General features: G+C 41.5%; 1 protein-coding gene across 2 annotated transcripts in view; it reads right to left on the bottom strand.

The window, feature by feature from the left end:
* The window catches only part of LOC124055725 (sodium-driven chloride bicarbonate exchanger-like), a 37853-nt gene that overhangs the window by 6055 nt on the left and 4909 nt on the right, over positions 1–26889 (bottom strand). The window contains exons 4-19 of one of the 2 annotated variants that reach the window (XM_046382809.1): positions 23275–23958; positions 16008–16089; positions 11283–11426; positions 10962–11103; positions 10457–10617; positions 9774–9962; positions 7593–7681; positions 7120–7277; positions 6862–6949; positions 5447–5593; positions 4653–4753; positions 3113–3287; positions 2391–2524; positions 1992–2237; positions 957–1062; positions 39–200 (exon numbers count right to left, since the gene is read on the bottom strand). In XM_046382809.1, the coding sequence (XP_046238765.1) occupies positions 39–200; positions 957–1062; positions 1992–2237; positions 2391–2524; positions 3113–3287; positions 4653–4753; positions 5447–5593; positions 6862–6949; positions 7120–7277; positions 7593–7681; positions 9774–9962; positions 10457–10617; positions 10962–11103; positions 11283–11426; positions 16008–16089; positions 23275–23394 (2244 nt within the window). In that variant the 5' untranslated portion in view covers positions 23395–23958. The remainder of the gene's footprint in view (positions 1–38; positions 201–956; positions 1063–1991; positions 2238–2390; positions 2525–3112; positions 3288–4652; positions 4754–5446; positions 5594–6861; positions 6950–7119; positions 7278–7592; positions 7682–9773; positions 9963–10456; positions 10618–10961; positions 11104–11282; positions 11427–16007; positions 16090–23274; positions 23959–26889) is intronic. The other variant, XM_046382810.1, reaches the window with a different exon arrangement.

Genomic DNA, 26889 nt, shown 5'->3' with positions numbered 1-26889 from the left:
TATGTGCTATTTAGGAATGTGTGTAGTGCGATACGTGCCTTGGTGGGGAAGTAGCGGCTTGTTTTGAACTCCTTGAGGAAGGCGGACATGAAGACAGTGGAGAAGAAGAGGACCACGCACCAGAAGAGGACGTCCGGGATGTAGGGGCCGTGGGGGCCGCAGGCACTGCCCACAAACTCCCCATGCAACATCTCGCACTCCTACTGGCACCAGAGGACACAGAAATGATGATGACGTTGATGGTGATATTAATCAGGATGATGAGCGTGTGGAGGATGGGAATCATGTTGCCAGTGAGAATGATAAGAGTGGCAGAGGAGATAATGATGATGATAGATGTCAGTGGTGAATTAGTGAGGTCTGAAAACCAACAATCTGGTACAACCAGCATTGACGTCTTCAGTACTCTATGCTTTAAATATCTAGCTCCTGTGACCCTGACTCCCAAACTAGTCCCTGCTATTTGTCTAGAAAGCACATGTAGGAGTGACACAGCGTGCCGCCACTGGCATGACTTATTTGTGTCTGACAGTGAGAGAATCTACTGTTCGCATTGCATCTCCATCCTCATTCTGCACGGCTAAATCCTGTGAAATCCTGCCCACATGCTCTTAATCCCCGCCTGGACTTATGATGCTTCTTCAAAAAGCAAAGTGTGGGCTAAGTGAGACACATCACGGTGCCTGTGAGACTGTAAAAAATGTTCCCAGCTTTCGAGGGCATTTTGTTTGTGGGTTAAGTTTGAAGGCTGGCAAATGTGATGAGCTGTGCTATTTCTGTTATTTCTGCCGTTTCTTAACAGCTTACAGATCCAGATTGTCTTGTCTTTATCCATCATTAGAAGTCTGTTCAAGGAAATCTGTTTCATGTTGATGCTACAAAAAAACTTATTTCTGTTACAACTTATGCATGACTGTTTTTGCTATAATTTACTCCAAATGCCAGGGGATCCTTACCTTGACCTCCAGCATCGTCCAGTTGACCTGGGAGGCTGTGATGTTTCTCTCCTCCCAGAACTGCAGTGTCTCATTGCTGGGGTCCCTGGGCTCCACACATGCACACCTATGAAGGATATTTTTATTTAGTTATCTTGAATAATTATAACAAAACAAGGTGAATATACAAATCCAAAATAAAAATAAATTCAGTAATTAAGAAAACAATGGACAGATTAATCAATAATGAATACAACTGAGAGCTGCAGCCTGCCAGTGTTCCACTCTACATTAAACACCACATCCAAAATATTCAACCGTGAACATGAAATGTCATTTTACCAAACTAAATGTCAGCATCCCCTGCTGTCCACCACACCAGAATAGAAAATCACAGAAGGAGCTCTTGGCTTCACACAGCCACTAGCCAGTTTACAGTATGTAGCAGGATAATGCAGCATGATGCTCCTGACTCACACTCAACATGGGATTATTCACTATACTATTACAGAAGAACTGGACAGTGTGTCCACTATACCACTGAACCATCTGTCGTCTGATGATGAAGCAAAACACTTGAGCACATGAGAGCAAATGTGCACAAGTTGGGTTTACTGTACAGGTGGCATGGGCTGCAATGACAATGACAACATCAGTGCAGAAGGTTTTTCATTTATCTTTATTTAACTCTTTAAGCGTCATCTTGAATAAAATAAACAAATGATGTGAAGGGAAAAAAAAGCAGAAATCCTAAAATTTGATCTATCTACAAAAAATGCTAAAAATAGGGCTGCAAATGAAGATTATCTTCATTATCAATTAATGTGACAATTATTTTTTGTCAAAGTAAAGAAATCGTGTTCAGTGTGCTCAGTATTTCACAAATTTTGAAGCAAAATCCAGCTCAAGTTTTTCAGTTTGACAACCTCTATGAAAATGCCCAAATTAATTTTCAAATTACTTGTTTTAATTGCTTTTATTGAACAGTCCAAGTCTAAAATTATAGTTAAACAAACAAGAAAAGGCAGCATCTTGGAATTTTCAAAGAGCACTTACGAGTACTGTGTGAGTTTCTGAAGGTTGTTGTTTTTATTGATGGGGTAGTGCACCCCGAGGTGTAGCAGCTTCTCCAGAGCTTCATAGATGAAGATGATGCAGATCAGTGCAGCGAAAGCTTCCTCAGTGAAGCGCGTGATGTAACAGACGAGAGAGCTGGCATCCGTGGCCACCAGCACAAGACAGAGGAAGGCCGTCCACAGGCCAATACAGGCCCTCAGGGAGAGGTAGGAGAGGCCATAGTCCCTGAGAGAGACAGGGGAACATACACAGGAGTGAAAGAACAAGCAATTGGATGTGGCATCCCCATTCAACCAGAAAACACAAACATCAACACTGAAATATTCTGTTATAATAAAAATACAATTGTTCTAGAAAGAGAGATAGAAGATAACCCACTTGCAGAACTTGAACAGGATTTTCTCAAAAACAAGAACCGGCCCCGTGCTGCCCAGGATGGTGAGGGGCTGACCGGCAAAAAGAGAGTAGGCTATCCCAGTCATGGAAGCTCCAAACAGGGACTCAATAGCACTCTGGAAACACAAGAAGCAATGCTCTGATTCAACCGCTTAATGGTGTTACTTCACTCAGCCAAAGATAATGTTGATGGTGATGCTGAAGTTAATTTTAACCAATTTGCTTTGCAGTATTTCAAATTTCAAGGTGCCTCGGAGCAAAATGTATCAACCATCTAACTTTGATGCAGGGTGAAGAAGAGCTTCTGTTCTTCTGAGTAATGTGTTCCCTGTTCCCCACATACAAGGCCTATATGTGCAGGTAACAAAACACTTGTGACTGATACGACCTCTGTCATGGTAACATCATCAAAAGTTCTAGGAGATTTACTATACTTAGCAGCTAAAGAACCAGATATTTCCCGGCAGGGACCAAAAACAAAACTAAAAGACAGTGAATATTCCAAATGAATGTTTATGTTGCTCTGTAATTAGTGGACTGCTAACAAGTTTGCCATATCAATGTAAAAGGTTGTAATATTTTAGTGTCTTGTTCCGAACATTTTCCTAGTTTACCCACGTGGCCAAAAAACATTTGTAGGTTTAAGCAACTTTTTTCAGGTGTGATTCTAAACTCTTGGGAACAATAAAGATGTTACTTCTCACCACACGCCCCTCTGTGGCTTCACCCAGGAGTCCTCCAAAGGTGATGACAGGTGACATGCAGGCGCAGTAGAGGAAGAGGAAGGAGGCCAGACACTGCAGACTGATAGCATCTGTGTAGTCGGAAAGGTAGTGAGGAGCCTTTCGCTTGATGTCCAAGATGAACCCACCAAATATCCTGTGGTGTAACAGGAATTTTATGAAAGAATCACACGTAAATATAAGGTATACATGCTAATATGCAACCATAATTGACATCTGGGCATTCTGTGGTAGCAGACATTGTAACAGATTCAACACAGAGCTGGCTGATCATTTGTGGGATTTCATCAGTTGGGATGGGACCCTCCAAAGTGTCCCCACTCTGAGCCTACTTCTGTGTTGCATGTGTTTATATTGATGTGTGTTAACATATCTCAACTCATGCATCTATCTTTGAGCAGCTCTCAGCCACAGCAAGGAGGCCCTCTAGCTTTGGTCAGGAACGCGTCAAACGAGCTGGATGCTACGGCAACAGTGGGCGGGACGTTAGCTTATTTCAGTCGGAGCAGTGAGCAGCAGTGCCTTGTCCAGCGTGGAGGTGGTGGTGATAGAGAAGGAGGGAGTCGGTTTGATTGCTTAGTCTGGGCTTCCAGCCAATCTCGGTCGAGCTGCAGCATGCCGCAGCTCAGCAGCAGGATCACTCATCGTGCTGCTCCTAAACCACGAGATGTACGCTAAACAACTCAGCATACTGAAGTTGCCATCAAGTATGCTCTCGTCGTCATGGCGTGATTTCTGGGTGATATTTCTTCATCTTAATCCTTTCTGCTACCCAAATATTTGCACCATAAAACTATGTGAAAATTTAATTCTTGATGTCAAAACTTTTTTCATGTGTTCCTTCATGAACACTTAATTCCTTTGGGTTTTGACCCTTAAATGTCTTTTCACGCATCACACAGCTTTTAGAATGTGTTGATATTTTCGCATATATCCTATTACCTTTTACACTGCGTTACACAATTACTATTGTACCTGCCCAGTGATTGGCCAAATGCAAATTAGTCAGGACACTAATCACACATAAGTGAAAGTTTTGAGACACCACGAAAAAACGTACATTTAGTGAAGTAGAATTATAAAGAAGCATATAACAGTAGCTCTCATGTTAAGTGCAAGGACCTCACACGAAATTTCAACTAATGCAGTGGTTGAGTAAATGTTACTTTCCAACACTGAGTGAATGTGATATGCAGTGCAGTGTGTGTTATTTTGAGTGTTGTTAAATAATACACCAATGTTGAGATAGTGGAGAATGTGTGTCTTCATGTGTAGGACAGAGTGAAGGGTGAATTCAAACCCAAACAAAAGGTCTTTGTGGAGTTGAAGTGTGAGGAATGATAATGGGCCAGTAGGGTAGGGTCTGCCTCTTAAGAGAGCTAAATTTACAGTTTGGGGACAGCGAGGCAGCTAACAGGCGACAGGAAGACGGGGACAAAGACAAGCTCAGAGAGCTTAAGTTTGTACATCACAAATGATGTTGTTTCTCTCTGGCACGTACCTCCCGGTGCGCTGGAGCTCAGGGCCACCGTGCCCTCCGTGTTCCTCCGACTCTCCCAAATCTGTCACTCCGTTGGGAACAGGGGGAATCTTCCGCTTTTCCTGTGTGGTTAAGATCACTGTCAGTCAACTGTCTGTCACCAGCCACCATCACAGTAACAAGAATCAGCTGCACTTACATCTGCACCAGATGTTACAGTTATTCTGCTTTTATTGAGATAAATGAATGAGTTCTTACGTGTGAATCTAGTATATTCTAATGCAGAGCTCATCAGCATAACAATCTAATTGCACAGTGGTTTGTCATTAATTCACCTCAGGAGCCTAATGACAAAGAGGAAGAGGAAAAACAAGACTTTTTTTCAATAACCTGGAGCAGCTTTATGTTAGGTAACAAAGTTTCTCTCCCAAACAAGATGGCGGATAGCTTTTCAAAGTCGACCAAAATAACTAATGGAGGAAAAACAACTAATGTTTTGGTGAGGATTGAGAGCAGAACCCTGGGGAGAGGCATCAAAGCACAGAGTACAACGCAGTTGAGATTAGAGGAGAACGCAGATGTTTAAAAATTTCTCAGCAGGCAGCACAAAGCAGAAGGGACTCAGAAGAAGCGTAATTTCTACAGAGGCTCACAAACTCCAAACACCCGAATTGTTTAGCTTAGTCACTGAGATTTATGAGTGGCAGCAGTGGAGATGAGAACAATCATCCCATTTACCTTATGCTACATGCAACAAATATAAAAAAAATTGTTTTTTTCCCCCGTTTTCTTTCTCTGTTAAATCTGGACTTTACCTGAGAGGGCACATTTTTTGGAGGCTCTATTCTGATGGAGGGGTCCCACTCTCCAGGAGGTAACACCGTCACCTGGTCCAGAAATTCATCGATGCCTGCCACCAGGTCATTTCTATCTTTGGCCTTGTATGCGACATCATGGAAAATCTGTGAAGCAGATGAGGGGAGGCGTAAAATATGTGTGGCATAAACATGATTTACATTATAGTCTTTGATACTCTGATCTGTTCTATTGTATGTGCACTTTGGATTTATAGACAGAAATGTATATACTGGTACCATAACAGGTTTGTTCAGCAAATGATTCTTTGTATCTCCATACTAAACATACACAACAACACTGTGAAATAATCAGACACAAATGTTGGTTTGTTTCAAGTACCCCAGAATCAGAAGTACAGCTTAGTTGTGTGAAATGCAGAATATGACTCTTGCACACTGCAGCTGAAAAGCAATGTACAGTGATGGGTACAGTTCTTTCCCATATATGATGAAGTAGGCTGACATCCATACGCTTCTATTTTCGTACCTCTCAGAGGATGGCTGCCAACAAAAAAAAAAAAAAAGAAAGCAACATCTGGCTCCGATGATGGGCAGTCACATTAGCTCATAGCTGCTCTGTGGGAAATCCTGTCACAGTTTTCAAGTCATACTCTGCTGATCCCCAAAGGCATCTCCTGAGGTCAGGTTCAGTTATAGAAAAGCAACTGTGGAGCTGAGAGGTGAACTTTTGATTTACAGAATGATTTCTGAACTCCCTGAAGTACCCTGATGCCAAATATAACCACCTAAAACAAATCTAAAAAAATAAGATGGCTTAGCTGGGACGTGCTTGTAACTGAGTCCAGGCTAAAAATAATGACATTTTTAAAATTCAATTACTGACAGAAATGTCTTTGTAAGACTTAAGTTTTATGCAGATTAGACAGCCCAATATTTTATTAAGTTCCACATCGACTCAGAGCTGCTTTTAATTCTTTTGAACAAAGTCCAAATCACATTTCATTTACGTGTATAGAGTGTATAGTTTTCTCCAATTTATTCTGGTGCAAGCAGCTGCAACTGAAAGTGTGCATTTCCTGGTTATCTTATTTATTATCCAGAATCAGAATCAGTAATGCTTTATTGATCCCCCGGGGGAAATTAGGCATTCATGACAGTCTGGCAGAGCTTTAAAAGACACAATGAAATTCTGTCAAACAGTTTTAATATTTACTGGACAGCAAGTCAAGTCCTCTCAGCTTTGTGCCTTCAAGTCTCCACTCAAAAGTCCTCAATTTCATGTCTCAACAAAAGTTCTGCTGTTGTTTTACCAGTTTAACTTGAATAAAAGATGTCAATACTTCTCCTACCACTGCTAGCATCATTACTATAGCTAGAACTTGGGTGCTGATGAAGCAGTACTTAGGCCTCACCTCATCAGTCATCAGGGTAGCAATAGACCGGCCAATTTCATGATACTGTGGACCTTTTCCCAGAGGGCCAAGCAGGATGAAAAGAAACCTGTGTAACACAAAGGACAACAGATTTTTTTGTGAGGATAAAAGTCAGATCCTTTTCTAATGAGGCATTCAGGGAATTACCAGCTCATCTTTCCGGATGTGACACAGAATACAGAGAGAGAAAGAGAAGCAGAGATATGCAGGAGGATTTTCCAGAAGTTGGTGTATAACCTGGTGGTGATGGGAACCTCAGCCAGGCCATTGAGCAGCACTGCAGGAGCCAGGCGGATGAAGGCCACCACAGGGCGGTCTAGGAATTCAAGCTCTCCTACCAGGACGTTGGAAGCCTCAGCACCAGGAGGGATCTTCTTCATGAAGTGGAGGTCAATCTATGGGACAGAAAAAAATCATAACAACACTACATCTTTTGGACTAAAGATTAACATAAAAACACAGTTTGAGATTTACAAATTGAAAGTGGTTATTACATTAAATCATCCACATAAAAATCCACAAAACTGGCTGTATCTGACTATGATGAAAACAAGCTTTACTTCTCCTGACTAAGTTTCCCAGGGTAAGAGCCTTACGGTGACCATTTCCCACGTAACCCAATCTTGGTTAAATATACAGTACTAGTTATGTGTCCAGCTATCAGAGTCCGTAGAAAAACAGCAGGATCAGTGGTGGGTCTGGCAGCTCACCTTGCTGAAGTCGACAGCACTGTTTTCTCGGCTGACGTCCTGTTTGCCCTCATTGTTAGCTGGCTGGGACTGAGGTGAGACCGTTTGGCCTGTCAGGCAGAGCAGGAAACCAACATCATGTCAGTTTTCACTATCATAATACTACTTTCCCACACAAAGACAAAGGTCTCCAGTGAGTGACTAAGAGGGTACAGTTACATTCTCTGAAAAAAAATGATACAACAGTGGACCATTTTGTTGTAGGTGCCGTACCCTTATTAACAAAAAGGTTCAGCCCTAGTGACAAAAGATACAATATTGTACCTTGTTTCAGAGTGTACCTGATGAGTATATTAAGGTCGTTTTAATGAATGCTCAGTGGAGTGGAGTGATTTTAATTATCCTCAAGTGTAGTAAACTAAATGAGGTACAATCTTCAACTTCCATTTCAAATTGAAGTGCATCATCTAATACCCGTCTATTTAAATAGCTTATTTTGTTTTACTTTTGAAACAAAGTCAAAGATTGTTCCTTTTAAATTCTTAAATTTCAAGCTGTGATGTGAATGCACCAGCTGCAGTTGTTCAAGCAAATTTCAGCACTTTAAAGTAACATTAAAAACCTGGCTTGCTCATAATATCACCTGTTTCTGTGAAGGTGTGTTTTACTACTGTTAAAGGAATTGTTAGACACTTCAGGAAATACTCTAATATGCTTTCTTGCTGAGAATATTGATACCACTCTCATAGTTGTCTGTTAAATATGCAGCTACTGTAAAGCCAGCTGCTGGCTAACTGGAAACAGCTAGCCGAGCTCCTTCCAGTGGTAATAAATGCACCTAGCTCTAAAACTCACCACTGAACAGAGCCAGGCTAGCAGTTTCCATTCTTGATGTTAAACAAAGCTTGCTGGTTTAGCTTCATATTTAGAGGGCAGACATGAGAATGACATCAATCTTCATATTATCCAAATTGTTCCTTTGGGAAGAATTTCTTTCCAGTCTTTATGCTAAGCTAAGCTAAGCCAAGCCAAGGGTGGTTAAATTAAACTCCTTGCAAGAAAGTGAAAAAGCACATTTTCCCAAAATGTTGAACAATTTCTTTATATAACAATCGCAAAGGCTATGAAAGTAAAGTGAGGAGGTGCCACTAGTAGTAATTAGTGAGTGTTACGAGCGTAGAACATGAGTTTCAAATATCCTCTGGTTTCTAGTCATCAAACACATTGTTGACAAAAAGTGGAGAGCATTATCATGAAAATTAGTACAGCCTGTTTGTCCACATGCGTAAATAATTCAGCACAATGACTATCACTTACCCAAAGTTTTTCTGAGATGTTAGAAGTATAAAAAAAAACATTTACATACTTAAAACCATCTACTTTTCTTTTTATTGCCTCAAAAATAGAGCAGTGAGTGGAACATCATGACCGTGAGCTTTGCATAAAGAGAAAGCTGCATGAGTTTTAAAATTCCCTCTCTTTTTGACTGCACATAACCCATTTGTGACCTCTCATGATGATGCTCTCCCCTTGAATGAGTTCTTTTTTTTATACTAGTACTACTTCTATCTCAAGGGTTTCTGTGTTTAGTATCAGCGTAGGTGCTCTGGTTGCCTTTACAGATTTCTTCCTGTGTGATGGGACAGTAGCCTTGTGCAACTGCCTGAAGGATACTAAGACGTTTGGTCTTGGTTACGCCAAAGGTCGTGTCTGGTGTCATGCAGCCATGGCTCCTGCAGGAGCTCGAGGGTGATGGAGGGATAGACAGACATGACGCACAGCACACACACCATGGCCATTTCACACAGGAAAATGCCTTTCTGGGAGCATTCTTGGGGAGCGTTCTTTCAGGTGAACACTTGGGAGATTTTATGGTTTGATAATAGAGGCCATTTACTGGTTAAGTGTATGAAACACATGCACACACATGCAAAATACATCAGACAAGAACAAACACACACAAACACGGAGAAACACAAACAAGAGGAGAAAATGAGATATCAAACAGCAGTAAAAAACAAGTTACAGATGGACAGGCTCTGGAAAAACATGCAAAGGATTACACATATGTTATAGATTTATAACAACATACATGGTCACCATGGAAAAATCAGAATATAATACAGGGTGTAGAAAAGACTGCAGTTGTGGCTATTGACAGGTGTGTGCGTTTGTGTATGTGTGTTCAGACCATTTGCTCACCATTCTTGTCCATGGAATGAGGCTCAGACTGCTTTTTGCCAATATCAGCGAAGGAGCGTACAATAGGTATGCGGTTGGCCAGTTTCTTGTGGTTTTGGTGGTGGTGCTGTTTGAGCAGGGCCTCGCGGATCCTCTTCCTGGCATCCTGACCCACAGAACCCGACGCCTCATGCTGATCCAAAACCATGTCTGATTAAAAACACACACACAAATAGTTCATTTTCAATTCACAAAGGTTACTCCTGAGTCTGTCTCTGCATGGCAACGAGCGATGCTAAGCTGATTATTTCCAAAAAAACCGACCCACTGCTGCTGATTTAATCGCACAAAACCAGGTTAAGTTCAACAGATCTCTTCAGCAGCACAGTTTTCCCCAGAATCAGAGAAACACTCGATGCTGTCCTCAAAAACCTTATTCCTTTGTAGACATGGTCAAATGAGGCTGTATATTTAGAAGCAAAGTATTTTAGAATTATTTTAAAGCAGATTTTTAGATGGACTGTTAACATCAAGCTAGACCTGCCCTCTGCCCTGTTTCAAATGTTTAAATTGGTCATTTCAGATTTCATGTCAAGCCGATCTAAAGAAGCACAAATGAAATGATCTAAAAAAAAAAACGCACTAATTTAAGGAACAGTCACATTTTAGTTTTAACCACTGATCAATCCTTTTCAAATGTTTACCTGCAATCTCCTCCAGCGAGTTGGCCCTCATGTCCAGCATCACAGTGCCGTTCATGATGCAGCTGCGAAGCTCGAATAGACTGTGTAAAGACAGGGTGGCTACGTAGGGTTTACTCCACCGCTCACCACCATCCTCAACATCCTCCTCAAACTTAAGCCACCTGTGCACATCAAAAACACAAACCTGGGCATAAACATGATACTTTTGTATTTGACAGAAACACAAAACAGATGTTGTAATTTCCCATCCCAACGCCCATAGCTTTACCTTTGACATGTTGTTCAATTAAAGCCAGAAATAAGTTTTTTAGTGCTTTAAGTTATGATGAAGTTAAATGGTGTGAACTAAGATAAAGCTATAACATCCTGAGAGGGATGCTGCCATAACAGCAGCCCTGTGATATAAGTTTGCAGTCAGATACCCACAGGATCAACAGAGGTGTAACAGAGCAAAACAGTCACAGCTGGCCAGGCCTAGCCCATGCGGCCGACTGCAGCGGTGTACCTGGCTGTCTCCTTCCATTCGGCGTCCTCACCCTCCCTGAGGCAGATTTCGTCCAGCTCGGTGAAAAGGGCGTGGGGGATGTGTTCTTCGTCGCCATCCTCTGTCCCCAACAGAAACTGCACCCTCTGAGCAGGTGTGTCTGCTGCAGCAGTTGGGACAAGTGAGGACAGAGAAAGGAGGATAAAGGAACAAGACATACACAGTAGAGATCTGAAATGTGATGTGCATTGGAATAAACTCAAACCATCCATAAAAAAAATTATGCACTTTTGCAAAATTTTTGAACCAATTAAACTTGGTTGAATCTCCTTTAAGACCTACTATGTGAGGGGGATTCTCTTCCATCATCAGCTGTAGAGTCCCTCTCCTTGGACCTCTTCCTGTGTCTGTGTCCATGGTGACGGTGACGTCTGTGCGACCTCCTGCCCAGGGGGACGTGAACCCCAATGTAAAGAGTGCGGTGACCTGGAGGCAACACGCAGCAGAATCAGAATCAGAATCAGAATTGTCTTTATTGCCATGTAAATGAACAGGTTTCACATTACTAGGAATTTGTCTTAGTGATTGATGCATACATAAAACGTAAGAACGAGTAACATATAATAATAGAATAAAATAAAATAGAATAAAGAAAAACAAAATAAAATAAGTAAAATAAATATGGTTCTGGAGGTAGTACAATGGTGAGGTAGTGCAAGTAAGTGAGGCAAACAGTGCAAATGGTCAGCAGGTGGATCATGACATGAGCATAGATCAGTGTCTGTACTGAAGTAGCTAAAGTGCAGAGCAGTATGTTAGTCAGTTGGTGCTCAACAGTCCAGCAGCAGAGGGGAAGAAGCTGTTCTTGTGGCGTGAGGTTTTGGTCCGACAACATCTGTCCTTTAAACTCACGACTAAAGGAGTCTTAACAATGTCACCCAGTTTTCTTTATTTTATTTAAGAGTACTGACTTTGCTTACACAACAAGTAGAAAGCTTCGACTGTGAGAAAGCTGAGATCAAGTCTTAACACCTAATGAGAAATGACCCCATGTTTATTAAACTTCTAGTAATTACTATTAATTTTAATTTATTTCATATGAATCCAGACCAGATGATGAGGCTGTGATTCTGAAAGTGTGATGTGTGAGTGTGTCTGTGCGTGTATGATGACCCATGAGTGTGCATTCACAGCGTCATCATGAAGATAATCTGAGCTGACTTTCTCCTCCTTTATTGCGGTCGAGCTGCCCGGCTGCTCGCTGCTTCCTTCCCACCCTCGGCTCAGTGGCCGGACACAGACTAGACTATTGGACACCCTGTCCTCTTTATCTGCCTCCTGCACAGAATGAGGCGCCACAGTGTCCAGCATTATGTGACACCAAGGGCAATGTGATGCTTGGCTGCTACAAAATGGGGTCCATCAGAGGATAATAAATTGGTTCCTTATTTCATCATTACCTCTTTTTTTTGCGACAAAGAAAGCACAATGACAGATGCACAGGAACGACTGTTAATAAAACATCACTCTCTTCACTGCTGGTATTACCACAGCTGAAATACAGGTAGTCCTATCACACTGTACCAAGATCCCCAAAACATTTCCTCATAACATTTATTAAACTGTAATCTAATCATGGACAAACGGTATAGAAAATGGATGGATGGATGTAATCTAATCAAAGTGTAATTTAGACTGGTCAGTCTCACTTCTGCAGTTTTCAGTTTGATTCATCACTAGAACGCCACCTTAAAGGTTCATTGTTAACACTGAAAACATTGCAATATTAATAAGGAAATATTGTAAACCAATTAATCATAAATTACTACTTACTACATGATAGAAATTTTATATAGACAAAGAAAACAACCTTTAAATTACTAGTATATTCTTCTGAAACCAAACCTACACCCTTGAATCTAAGGTATAATAGAAAAGCATGTGCCTTCTTAGTTAAATCAGAGTTCAGGTGAAACCAGTTGTACAGGTTCAGAAACAAATGAGCTCATTCTGTTTATTATCTTCAGAGTAACAGTGAGAAAATATTCATTTTGTCTGATGGGGAAAATATCCCATATGAATTCCCCAAATTGTTTTCACTTGCTTGGAGACATGACTAATCACATCATAGTGCACTAATCAGATTAAAGCAAAGCACAGACATAACATGAATCACCTAAGAGCACACAGACATCACAGCTTTTGAAAAGAGCCACTCACTCAATACCTCTCACCAACAGGAACTCAGGACAGACGTAAAGCGATGTATCAGAGTACATAATAAAAAAAACTGACTGTATGTCAAACTGTATTTGACTGTCAGAGTGTGCACTGCTGTAAACGCATTCGTCCAGAAAAAATTGCTGTAACCATCATGTAAATTATGTATGCCAGATGAAGAGTAAAGAGGAGAGCCCGGCTTTGCTCATAAAGGAAATTTCAAAATAAAAGGCACATTCCAGCGGACAGGAACAATAAGGTAAGAGAAGAAATGCATAATGACGGAGCACTAAAGCTTTAAAGTTCATGAGTCAAGACTCATGAGTGGAGGACTTAAAAATAGCTTGCGTCCTCCAGGCCTGAACTACTGCTGATGTCACAGAAAGTCTTTTCTCTTCTCCTCTGTCGCCACGTCTCAGTGGCTTTCAATCAGTCAAAGCTTGAACTCAGTGGCAGTGGTGTGTGACATGCTGAGTTTTGTTTTTGTGTTCCATATCCTTAAGTCTTCCTGTGTGTATTTATGTACTGTTTTACACAGCATTTCTGATTGGCTGGTGTATTCTCTTCACACAACTGGCTACAGCTCTTCAGCTCAGGAGCAGCACAATTGCTGTTCTGAATTAATTCTCAGAGCTGCAGGTTTCTATCCAAATATCATACCAGACTTATGTACTGGGGTATTATTTTGATCTCTGGAAAGTAGCTTTGGCAAAAAAACATACCAATGTGGGAAAAAAAACTCAGTATAAGTCTCCCTATTGTTATAATTTGGTAACAGCATGGGTCATTGATTATATTTTTTAAAAAGAATCATTTCAATGCCAACACATCCTGTAAAAGACCTATCAGAAGGAAATAGTGAATTGCTGGGAGCTATTTTCAGCAGCAATTCAATTCAGTTCAATTTATTTATATAACACCAAATCACAACAACAATTGTCTTGTCACACTTTCCAATTACAGCAGGTCTACACCAAACTCTTTAATTTGATTTTTTAGAGAGACCCAACAAAACCCCCATGAGCAAGCACTTGGTGACAGTGGCGTGGAAAAACATCAGATGAAGCTTCAGGTGAAGCAGGACAGTGTATATGAGATTGAGTCAAAATAAACTACAGCGTGTGGTAATGAAAGAACATGTGGTGGTGTGACTTTCTGAGAGAGGAGGAATAAAAGATATGAGGCCTTGATACAGCCACAGTTTTTGTCTTTTCACAGGAATGCTGTAGAATATGCTACATTACTATACTCTACATTTTATATTGGCTCCACAGATAAACAGGCAATATTTGCTTATGTGATAAAATTATTTTTGGTTGTAGTTTTTTCATAGGATATGCCAACAGTAAGAAAATTAAATAAGGATATTTTCAGACTAATCTTTCAAATCGCCGCCTATGTTTCTTTTTTACCATCTTATTCAAACATGTGATCACAACCACATGGAATCCCAATGGAATAAGATCACGTCATGCTAACTCTTTACCCCAATGTGAGAGTGTATGAGAATGAGGAGGCAGGAAGAGTGCAAGTGCTGAAAGGAGCTGTATGGTTTGGAGTGAGATAACTTCAGAGCATCTCTTCTCCTACGTGGTGTTGACGCATTATCAGCGTTACCACAGACAGCAAGTCATTACAGCAACCATCATCCGAGAATGAGGGTCCTCCAGATGAAAGCGCCGTCTCACTGGCGGAGTGTCAGAATCAAAGAGTGACATCTTTGCCTGGGCGAACGTTGCCTGGCAACAAAAATGCAGCGGATGCTGACGGAGGAACCAATACTGCTTCTGTTATAACTCACAGTTTAAATGAACCAATATTTTATATTATTTGTGTGTTATATTATACTATTATAGTTACATTTTGCCTTGATTCAGTTTTGCATGTTGTAGTCTTTTTACAATATACAGTGGTGGCCATGGAAAAAAAGGAAAGGAGTCCCCTAACAAACCCAGGTGATAAGTTATATACATTAGCAATAACTCATCTTTCATTTTCATCACTTTCCTGGAGTTATTTTCTGAGGAAGTTTTCTCGTTTATTGTCCCTACTTTGCCTCAGACTGCCTTGCACACTTTGCTTCTGTTTGAATCCCAAAGTATCTTTCTAGAACATCCAGACAATGTGCATGAAATCAGCTCAGCTCAATTATATGCGTAGGTGGGAAGACAGCAACAGCAATAGTAGTAAGCACAAATGAAGAGCCACTTACAGTAGTGTCACATAAAACAGGCATGTTGTCTGGTTGCAATGCATTCTGGGACATTTCTTATCTTTTTTTTTGCTCAAAAATTATGCAAGAATAAGGATGAGTAAACCCTGGAAAAGATCGTTTTACACCTGTTTGTGTTCTAAATTTGGAAGGGTGTTGTTGGTGCAGAAATGGACCTCTTTGTCTCTTATGATGGATGAAATGCTGATGCAAACATGCAGAGAATAAAGCCCTCCCACTTTGATGCTGCATCAAAACCTAATATCCATTTGTAATGATTTAGACAGGTGGACAGACAAGGGTTCTGCTATCAGTAAGCTCTGCTGTCTGTAATTCTTCTGTGCAAGACATGCTTTCTGTTAGTGACTGACGAGGAATACGACATCCAATCAGTTTAGCTCAACTACAAAGAGGAAAAAAATGCACCTCCAACCAACAAAATGTATCTTGACATGTTTCTTTGAAGGGGTGCTTCACATTTTTTACAGATTAAGTTCATTTTTGTTGTCATGGGGGGGTCAGCCTGTTGAATGTCAACTATGACTCTGTAGGGTGACTGTCACTGAAGGACCCATATTCTTCAGTCTTTACAACTGAAAATATGACATGCAGCACTTCTCACTTATGTGTGTTACCTTCTAATTCTTCCTTCTCAAAGTTAGTGTTGAGCATGGAGCGTGTGCCCCCGCGGTCCACCACTGCCTCCTCATCAGGTCTCTAGAAGAAACAAACACACAGAGTTTGAACATTTTGCCTTGACATAACACATGAGTCACATGAGATACCACATAAGGAATAATGCCCAAAAAGGTGTCCATTGTCAGGAATTACTGGACGACACGGAGGCCAGAACTGAAGGACGGTTGCTTCTGCTGAGTCGAAGGGCATTATTGTGCTTCTGTCATGGTTACTTACCAAGAAAAAAAAAACACCATTTATATTTTAATGCATTTTGTAAAATTTTAGGTTTTTCATGAGCTGTAACTCCATTTGCCTGGTAACGCCTGGGGGTCTGGCTACTACCTTGAGCAATCATTCCCATCATGTAAGGTTCCAAAAGTTGTTCACTACTCCAGTAAATAAGACAAACCTCTGATATGATCTGTCTACAAGAGATAATTCTAGCACACCCCGCTAGAACGACGTTCAGAGAGGCAATGTGTTGAGCCTTATTGTTGTCATCCTGTGGTGAGGATGAGGCACTGCAGGACCACAATCAGTGTTGATATATCTTTTTTTTTTTTCATGGAATCAATTTCCAATGTTGTTAACTAACTGATGCTGTGCAACTGAACACAATCAAGAATTAATCCACACCATGGTATAATCAATGTTAGGAGTTATTTCTGATCTCTGACTCGACAGTCTCCATGGCACATGTCCATCTCAGGAGTCTTTCTGTCCTCACTGAAGCAAAATCCATATTTCATCTAGATACTACAAGTAGTTACATAAGAGTACACTGAGAACAAATCCCCCTCCCCTCCTCCACCACCCCTGCCTAGTGGGAGGATGTGTCCTCAAATAAATACACACACTCACACAGAGAAACTGCGTTATAAGGCTAACTTCCACCGACTGTCACCATGGCAACTAAAGGCAGCCCAATTGTGATTTAAAAAAAAAAAAAAAAAAAAAAGCCACGCTCATCTGCTGAGTGCCAGATTACACTGTTTTTGAGTCATGGTTTTAACACTAATACATCATTGTGAGTAAGCCTTAAATCATGTGAATGCTCTGACACCCACACCTCTGGCAAGACGACTTTTTCGGTGACTGGAGCAACTGCAGATGCTGGATGTGTGGAATGGAGGGAGGGACTGGTGCTAATGGATTCAGCATAGCACTCCTCTCGTTACTCCACGCTATAAATGGCTCTGACCTTGAAAAATGAAAGAGGGACTGGTCTTTGAATGCTTACTCTGCCGTTTCATATTTAATGGAAACAATGGGGTGTTCTCAAATGTTTTGTACCAGGACGGAAACTTGCAGATTATCTGACTCTCACAGAAATGAGAGCAGTTGGCTCTGATACTGTTAAAATCAACACTACATGTCCTCATAAGTCAGAGCTATTTTAGCTTCTTTGACAGTTTTGAACAGATGGAGTTGCACACCATAAACACCAGACTAGAAACTTATCATGCTGATGCTTCCTCTATCTCCTTCCCCCTCCTCTCCTGCCCCTGAGTCTCTCCAGACTCTCTGCATGTGTGTGTGTTTGTAACGAGTCTAGTGTTTATCATTTAGATCATGTGTTCTCTGCCCTCTAGACGTCCTCAGTGAATTTGCTGCAGGTCTCCTGACTGTGTACCTGTCCTGCATTAGGTCACTGGAGTTGAAACAGCAGCTATTGTTCACAACGTGTGAGTTGCCTTGTTGTTCTTTTCTGCTGCTTAATAATCTACTCCACCACATTTATTTTACAGCTATAGTCGCTGGTTGCTTTGATTAAAACATAATCAACTAATAAATTATGATATATTATTAAAGACCAGTAGATAAACTATTTAAGATCAGCCTCGAAAAACTTTCTGCCATCACAGATGTTTCAACCACACTTGGGTCCTTTTAGTGGAGAGTTTAAATATTAAATACCACCTTGAACGTACCTGTTCGCAAGCTACGCTGAGTGAAAAAATGAGTCAGCATTTTGACAACATGAACCAGGAAATCAATACATCTTACAGTACGTTCCAAAAATATTTCAGTCTCCCAGTAATCCAATTAAAAAGAAAGTCACCTTAAATTAAGATCTATGAAGTAATTTATCGAGAAATGTATAAATAAGGGCCCTGGCTGAACAATCAAAAAACACAGTATTAATAAGTGAGAGGGACCTTTCAAGGCCTACGCAGTGTAAAGATAAAAAGGATGATTATCTATGAAATTAGCAGACAGAGGAATTAATATATGAACATTTTACTACAGTAATCTCCTGTATCATTGATACAGCATATGACAACACAAAAAGGGTTAGGATTAAAAAAATAAGGGAAAAAAGTAAATAAATAAAGGTGTGCTTGAGTGCTTAACTACGCTGAAACAACAACACAGCAGGCGTGTGTGTACAGCATAGTGACAAGCTAAAGGTGGCTGATGTCGGCCATCAATTTGCCAGCCTGGGAGATTAAGCAAGAGCAATGGTGGTAAAACACTCTCACACACAAACACCCTACGCACATGGACAACCATGTGAGACACAGGCCAAAGCATTAAAGGTGGGTGTGGACAGATGCTGAGAGCTGACATGGTGGGCTTACTGTATGGAGAAGCATTAACAGAGCAAGACATGCAAACACCCATACTGCACACAGGCCCAGATGAGGATTCATCATCAGGTCCCTGTAGACAGACCTCCACAGATGTCCCCTGACAGACAGTTAATGGTAATCTGAAAGACTTTAACGTGCTCATTTTTTCATTGTCCATGCCTCTGCATTGTAATTCACTCCCATCCAACCCTCCACAGACTTAGTATGACCACTGCAATAAACTAACCTACAAACTGATAAATTTCTTTCTTTCTTTTTTTTTTTTTTGCTCTCTTGGTAGTGACGACAGCTAAGAAGTGAGTGTTCGTGACAAGCCTGGGAGCGGAGCAGGGGGTTGGCACTGCTGGTTGGCCCTGCAGGTCCCCAGGGAAACTCCCTCAGCCTCAGTTAACACACTGTGTCTCCCCATCCCTGATCCGTAAGAACTACAGACATATAAATACAGCAAGTACGCAATTCAAAACCCCAGCTGGAACATCACCTGAACGCTACAGGAGGAGGATTTAAAAACCACTGTTGCATTATATTGAACCAGGCTAACTGGGTGTGACCTCCTCTGTCTATCTAACACATGTCTAACAAGTACAGTGATAGCTCTCAAGTCACCTATATCTATCCTGCATCTCCCCTGCATTCGCACAGCAATGGCCACTACACCACCGCATATAACAGGCAGGTAAGGAAACAGCACGGCCATATTTTAATGTAAATGTCTTATTCCACTACTCAGCGATGTAGTAAATTTTGAGCTCTTTTCTTTGCTCATAGGATGTTAGACCTGAACTAAAGAACTCCACTTACAATCCACAATGAATGAAGGCCACCTCCTTTCGCTAACAGAATTTTATCTTTATTTTACAGGTAATCTGAACAGCCTGAGATATATCTGATGCTATGCTGCTCTCTGCTCTGTCCTAAACAAAGCTTTACCCTACTCAGTGTGACAGACAAGCCAGAATCTCCACCCCTGCAGGTCCCTGTTTCTATTTATAGACGCTGGTTTCTCTACCTCATGATGCTGACACCAGACCAGCCCAGAGAGTCCCATCCCTGTTCACCAATCTGAGTTGAAATTAATCTGCCAGCCTTTACAGCAGGATAAAACCTTGTCTCGGACCGTGGGATCAGTGATGGAGGGCCCTGTGTGGTGGCGAGAATTAAATCAGGCGTTTCTCGGGTTGGCCCGCTGATCGGTGATGAGGGCTTGAGGGGGAACGGGAGCACAGAACACGTGACCAAGACCCTGGGGGATTCAGGATGGGAGGGTGGGGGAGGAGTAGACATGTGACCAGGCATGATGAATAGACACACCACCATAACATGAATGTATATTATGCCTAAATCTTCTACCATCTATCTTTTTTCATCATAAGCCTCTTTACCTTACAAGTTACTGATTTGTTTGTGTGTATGTGGTCTTCCTACTCTGTCACACACAAGCTGTAAGTGCATCAAATCGCATGCAGAGACTTGTACAATGCAGGCTGCACATGTACTGTACACAGGGACACGCATCATGCATAGGCCCACTAATGCATACAGTCCCTTTGCAGGCAGTGGTGGAGGAGGAGGAGCAGCATGGATGAATAAGCACAGGGCAAGAAGAGCACAACAAACTGAGGACCAGAGGATGTTCTAATGTCACACAGTGTTAAGGGAGCATGTGTGGCTTTGTGTACGTGTGCACAGTATTTGCGCAGTGATGTTTCAGTCAAGCATTGTGACCTTCTCAAGAGAGGCTTGACATTGCATTTCTTCTGATTTCGATTCAGTGCACATATCTATCTATAGATGTGTGCAGAGGAGCTTTAGAGTCGAGATCCTTCACTATGGCACAGACACTCCTGCCTAGAAATTTACAGCTTTCTGTCTATGTAAGGATTTCTTAGTAGGAAATGCAGGGGAGAAACTGCATTACATGATGATGGTTTGTTATTTCAGTCTTTGAAAACTTTCAAAATTTTCCTAAGGAGAAACTCCCTATTTTCCTTGGCAGCCCCAAAACATTTAGTGACAAAACAAATCTTTACAATAGCCCAAATACCAAAATCCTTCACAGGATTACCACCAGTGTTGAAGAACAGGTGTCCCGGGAAGTACTGGATCTAGAGTTACAAGTTTCCAAGCAGGTAAGGCCATGTACAGGTTTCCCACAGGTTGATGTATTATTTGTGGTGGCTGTAACCAAGCTAGATGTATTGAGGGGGGCTGAATTTACATGCTAACAGCTAACTGCACTCACTAGACCACTACAGGACCACTACAGCAGACTTTTTAATCAATATGCACTCTGAAATGAGTTTCTGGACTGGGGCCACCCAGTTCACTTTTATACAAGGGAGCCATTTCTAAACCAATTCATCCAACACCTCTCAAAACCTGATTACACATTTCAGGCTGCTACACGTGCGGTCCGTGTCCCTGACCACTCTTCCTGATGAGTTTCATGTCTGACATTGTTAAACAGTGCCTGCAGAGGATCGAGCGATTGACTCGAAAGGCACAACAAAGCCAATGTGTCCTCAGGATCACCAGGCGGCCACTGCCCTCGCTTTTGTAAACACATCTGGTGACCATTGGTAAACAGAAAAAGATCCTGCTATGAAGGGAAAGCAAGAATTAAGAAAAAAAAAATCCACATGGGACAACCTGTCCCTTTACCTGCACACACACTTAGTGAATGACAATTCATTTGACAATTGCAGCTAGAGCTACTGACTGTTCATTGTTATTGACCTTACATGGTCAATAACAAGCTGAACACCAAACTGAACATCCTGCACACAACATCTTGTGGTGTGTATCAACTGATACCAAGCCAACAGTGAGAGTGACCTGAAATGTGTCTGAACATCCTGCTCCAAAAAACACAACTCAAATGAGCCTCATTTCACCACGTCCTGCAGTTGTATTTCTAAATCTCCTCGACAATGTGCTCCAGTTTGCTCCTGATTTTGGCCTCTCTGTGATAGTGCAATTAAAGTTGAATGCCACTTAGTTGAAAGTCTCACAGAGAGACAGCCCAGTCAGCATTCGTTCACATGTAAACCACCCTGCCACAGCTGAAGAGCGAATGTAAGACTGCAATTCAACTTCTCATAGCAATGTATGGCCTGGGGCTACTGTGGTGACAATCAATGGGAGACTGACTTTGTTGACTCATGTTGTTTGTGTGAAGGTACAAATTGCTGGAGGGTATTTTTAACAACTATCCATGACAATTTCACCAATTTTATACATGACATTCAGTTAACTTATCACGAGTAGAATTACTCAGTTTGTAAAGACAGTCTCCCACGACCTCAAAGGGAGAGTAAAAAAAAAATTAAAAATATCACTTTAATGTCATAAAAATGTAAGGCAAGAAAAGGTGCATTTATCTTTAAATTCTGTCACATGAGCAGCTAAGATGGGCAGAATCTTCAGATTATGGTGGTGTGGAAACTACAGTCTAATTTATCCTGCAGACACTTCAACTGACCCTGGTCACTTTGCATAGTGTTTATTACAGCTGAGGTTATTGTACTATTTCCAGAAATAAATCTGGTAATTCTGTCCTTTACACCACCCTAACAATCAGTACAACAATATGATACACAGTGGGATACGATACCTCATCTACGCTCATCCCGTACACCCACAGCCCACCTCCTAACATATACAGTTAGCAAAAAGCTGTCAGCAGTGCGGAGAGTACTTAAAGTAGCAGTAGTAGAAATACTGATCCAAATTCACGATTGGGTAAACTATGACAACATGTGTTGTCCACAACTGCAGCAACAGAGTTGAGGCACGTGGGTATTAAAGTATTTTTCTGAACCATCCATCGCTTCAAAGTGGCAGACAAAACATGATTTCTCAGGGCTAAAGGATATCATTTAAAGAAAATCTGAAAGGGGAATGTAGATCAAGTAAAAAACAAGCAAAAACATTGAAAAAAGCACTCCTGAAAAAACATGATGACTTGCTAGTTGCCATATTGTTTTTGCTTTACCCACACAAGCGACTAAAAGTCAGATCATCTTTGACCACAACTTAAGTCAGTTGAAGTGGTCTACCTTCCAAAACATCTTTTAAATTTACAGGATGTCACAGATTAGGAGGAGGAATCTCACAATCTATTTCCTTCCTGTGTCTCTGTGTCATGGACTTAACTTACTTAGCTGTTATTTGAATTAATTTATGTGATTACTCAAATTCAGCCACACTTTAAATACTAACTCTGTGATCATTTTGAGTATTCCATTTATGGATGCAAGCAAATTACAGAAAAACAAATGTGACTTCATCCTACAAGGTGAAAAAGAAATCTGATGGCCTCACACTTCACTCTCAGATACCACACATTTATCATACAAGAACTTGGCCAATTCATGAAAGGATGAAAACTGCTTTTCAGCTAGTGCTTTGACTGTCAGTATCGGTTGCATTTGGAATGAGGATTATTGTGCAGAACAAAAATGAAAGTAAAGTTTCTTTTCATTTTAATGGGAATAAAAATACAAGAAGCAAATAAGGGGATAAAAGCTGGGCATATTAACTATCCAGTGATGTTATCCTTCATGCGTAACTACTTATAAAACAACAGAGAGGATGTCATCAAGTGTCAACGGCAGATTTGACTTACGTTCCATTTTCTTGGCCAATATAAATCACTGACCGTCTGCTTCTCACAGGCTCCTTTCCAGGAATCTGTGTACATTATCACATGGCTCTCAGGAAAGCAGACAGGGATAGGTGACCTCATTTCTATGTTCTCCTGAGGATTTCACAACAGCAGGGATGATGAATGTTTACATTATTACACCTTGAGATCTAGGCCAGGAGGTGTACGGAAAAAAATCATACTAGATGTTGCATATGTTCTCCACAGTGAACTGAGAAAGCTGGTGTTTAAAGTAAAATCCTTTGTCTGAGTTTTAATGTCAGTCTTCCAATTTACATTTTATCTGCTACAGTGGACTACAGAGACAGAATGCTTTCATAGCTTGTAGCTAGCAAAAAGTGGAAATGGATTATCTGGACTATCAACTGTACAAGCTCTGTGATTGGCTAACAGCTTCTGTTGTCATGGTTTTCATCCCTACAGATGGCCATGGTTACCGTGGAAATGGCAGAAATATCAGCATCGGCAGTATCCCAGGGAAGAATATGCAAAGTACACTGAACATCTCTACATCATCACTTCTCTCTAACCTTGTCAGACGTACTGGGAGATAAGTGTGAACGCTGCCCTCCAAAAACAACAGGGGAGGTTCTGATTTGTAAAAGCTGCTTGGATTTGAGCTGGCAGAAATACTTTCGGCATATCCTAAAAGCACAGAAAGACAAGAAAAAAAATATATAAATGATAAAGTGCTCAAAACACAAACAAATCCAGCATTTCTGGCTTTTGTTCGCCTTTTGTTCCCTCAGAGATCACCAGGGTCAGTACAGCGAGTATAAGCTCCTCTCACACGCTGAATGGCAGTCCCATCTGTCAGAAAACCTCCCTGGGACCTTTCACATGCACATCAGCTCAACTGGCCCTCTCTGCAGCACAGGAGGCAAGCCTATCAACTATACATGCACTAACATTCCAGAAAAGAAAGTAAGAACTCACACACAAAATAAGATTTCTGGTAAATACTGTTCAGCTGCTACTTAATCCCACTATCACAACAATAGTGCATCCAAATCAATCTAGAATGTGACTGGTTAACAAAGGCACATTTATGCATATTGCCAATTGTTTTTGATTTGAATTCCAGCAAAGTCAAAGAAATGCTTACCCTCTTACATCTTGAATACTTTTTAATATAAGATCAGCATAACTTACCTGATAAATAAATCCTTTATTGTGGTCCACAGAGAGCATGGTGTGCTTCCTGTAAGAATGGAGCAGGATGCCCGCTAACTCCCCTTGTGCTTGCGGCAATGGTAAGTCAAGAGGCTAAGGCTCAGGGCCTGAGCCCTATTCTAGACTCAAAGTGTGTGTGTGTGTAAATGATTGTGTATGGGAGTCAGAGAAAATAGCAGACAAAGACAGAGTAAGCTCCTCTGTCCTCCTCTCCTCAACCGCTCTCCTCAGCCGCTCTTCCCATGCTGGAATATGGCAGCAGCCTGACTCCGAAAGCCCAACGAACACAACATAAAAACAAAGGCAGGGAGCTCAGCACAGCTCCGACTCTGCCTCTCCCTCTGCCTCCGACGGCTTTCATCCAGGGCAGCATCAAATGTTTCTGACAAGCGTCCATCCGCCAATCCCCCCAGAGAGATTAGCGCTCTGACATCACCGATGCTGTGCCGTACACAGTTTTGCTCTGCTGAGCCTCCAAGCTCTGTAGCTCTGTTACCTAAGAGAAGCCTTAAGTTGCAGGGAGTCAAATAGCACTATCTAGGACGGGGGGGTTCACACAGTCCCAGTCCACCTCACAGCTACACGTGCCCTGGTCACTACCAAACAGAGGAAGATGTGCGCAGCGTTGGCGTTGCAGTCTTACCGTATACAGTATGTGCATTTTTAAGTGCGTGTGTGTGTGTGCACAACCTACCTGAGGCAAAGAAGCTGCTCTCTGGCTGGAGTGCATTGTCAGCGAAACTGTGATCGAGACATGGTGTGCTAGAAACAGATCTGGATGATCAAGCAACTATTTTTGCTGCACTGTCTGAGAAGGCTGTCAAATTACAATATTGCTGTCCGTGTGATTTATGTCATCTGATATTTCTTAAAGATGTCTTGTGATATTCACAGCTGAAGATGAGACAGTGAGATCACACTACACAGTTTTAATTTCTGTGTGTCTCTCACGTTCTCCATCCGGCTCGGTGTCCTCTACCTATCTCCATGGCTTCTTCATCCTCCAGTCCACTAACACTGCTATAATTAACCATGGAAAGGAGCACAGCCGGTCTAGGTTCCTTGCTGCGGTGGGGAGGCTTCCTGCCTGCCCACCTGCCTGCCAGTTTTGCACAGTTGGATCACCGAATCAAACAGAGATTTCACACTGATCCAAGAACAGCACGCTCAAAAGAACAAGCCCGGGCAGCTCCAGCAGATTTCCTCCGTCTGTTCTCACTGATCTCCTCCAACCCGACCAATCAACCAGCCCGTACTGGACAGCCTGGCAGACAGCCTGTTGTTATGTCAGAGTTGTAATTAGGACCACACCAGTCAACTCCAAGTCAAATCTAGGACCAAGTCCACTTGAGTTCCAGTCAAAACGTGGTTGACAGCAAAGAGATTCATTTCCAAAGCCCTCTAAACACAATGTTCATTATAATCATGCACAGGGACAATTCGAACAAGGCTGCGGTCAACAGTTTAATCACTGAGCTTCAGCTTCAGAGCTCTAAGTATATTAAATTGCAGGTTCACTGTAGCAATGTTCATGATGCTTAATGCGGTACCTGCTCACTCACAGACACATCAAACCAAAAATAAATGAATAAATTGAATTAAATTTAAACTGCATGCCAAAAAAAGTAAAATAAAGTACAGATATTGACTAAGCAATTTGCATTCTATGTACAAGTTCCTACAGTGTCAGCCCACTGCAACAACACATCAATAAAAATAACACATTTTTTAAAAGGAACAAGAAGGGGTTTTTATGAATTCAAAAGACTCAAATAAGTGCAAACCAAACAAGAAACAAGAGCTGTGTCAAAAAGACTCAAAACTGGCCAAGAACAAGTCCAAGACTGTATTCAAGATTAATGGAATAGTTGGAGACTTTGGGAAATACTGTTACATGCTCCAAGATAAGATAAGAGTACGGATGAAGCGGAAGAAGATGGATGGAAGATAAGAGGATAGACACTAAGGCCTAGGGTCTGAACAGCTTTTAGTTTGACCATTAAGCTAATCACAAAATGCACATTTTCCTTCAAGTGTATCCATATGGCAAATTTGATTTATCTAACACTCTTACCCAGAATTTATCATTTAATTTCCACCATCTATAACATAACCTCGGCTCCTAAAGGAGTACAAGGATTAACACTGCAGCAATCAAACAACAAAAGCTGACAAATGTCCCTGCATCGTCACAGTAATTTGGAAAGAAGTCCAAAGTTCTACCAAAGTGAGGCTTCAGAGTTAGGCCACTGGCAGACACTTTGTGCTCAGCCTTGTCTGCAGTCTGGCTCCCATCCCACAGTTGCATAAGGAATATTTTGTCAGAACAGATGACATGCATGCATCAAAACTCTTCTCTGCAGCCAGCTCAATTGTGTGCTCACACTCTGTGAGCTCTTCAGA

The sequence above is a fragment of the Scatophagus argus genome, chromosome 24, assembly GCF_020382885.2.
Source record: "Scatophagus argus isolate fScaArg1 chromosome 24, fScaArg1.pri, whole genome shotgun sequence".
NCBI classification, from domain to species: Eukaryota; Metazoa; Chordata; class Actinopteri; family Scatophagidae; genus Scatophagus; species Scatophagus argus.
This window is presented reverse-complemented; position numbering and strand designations above follow the sequence as displayed.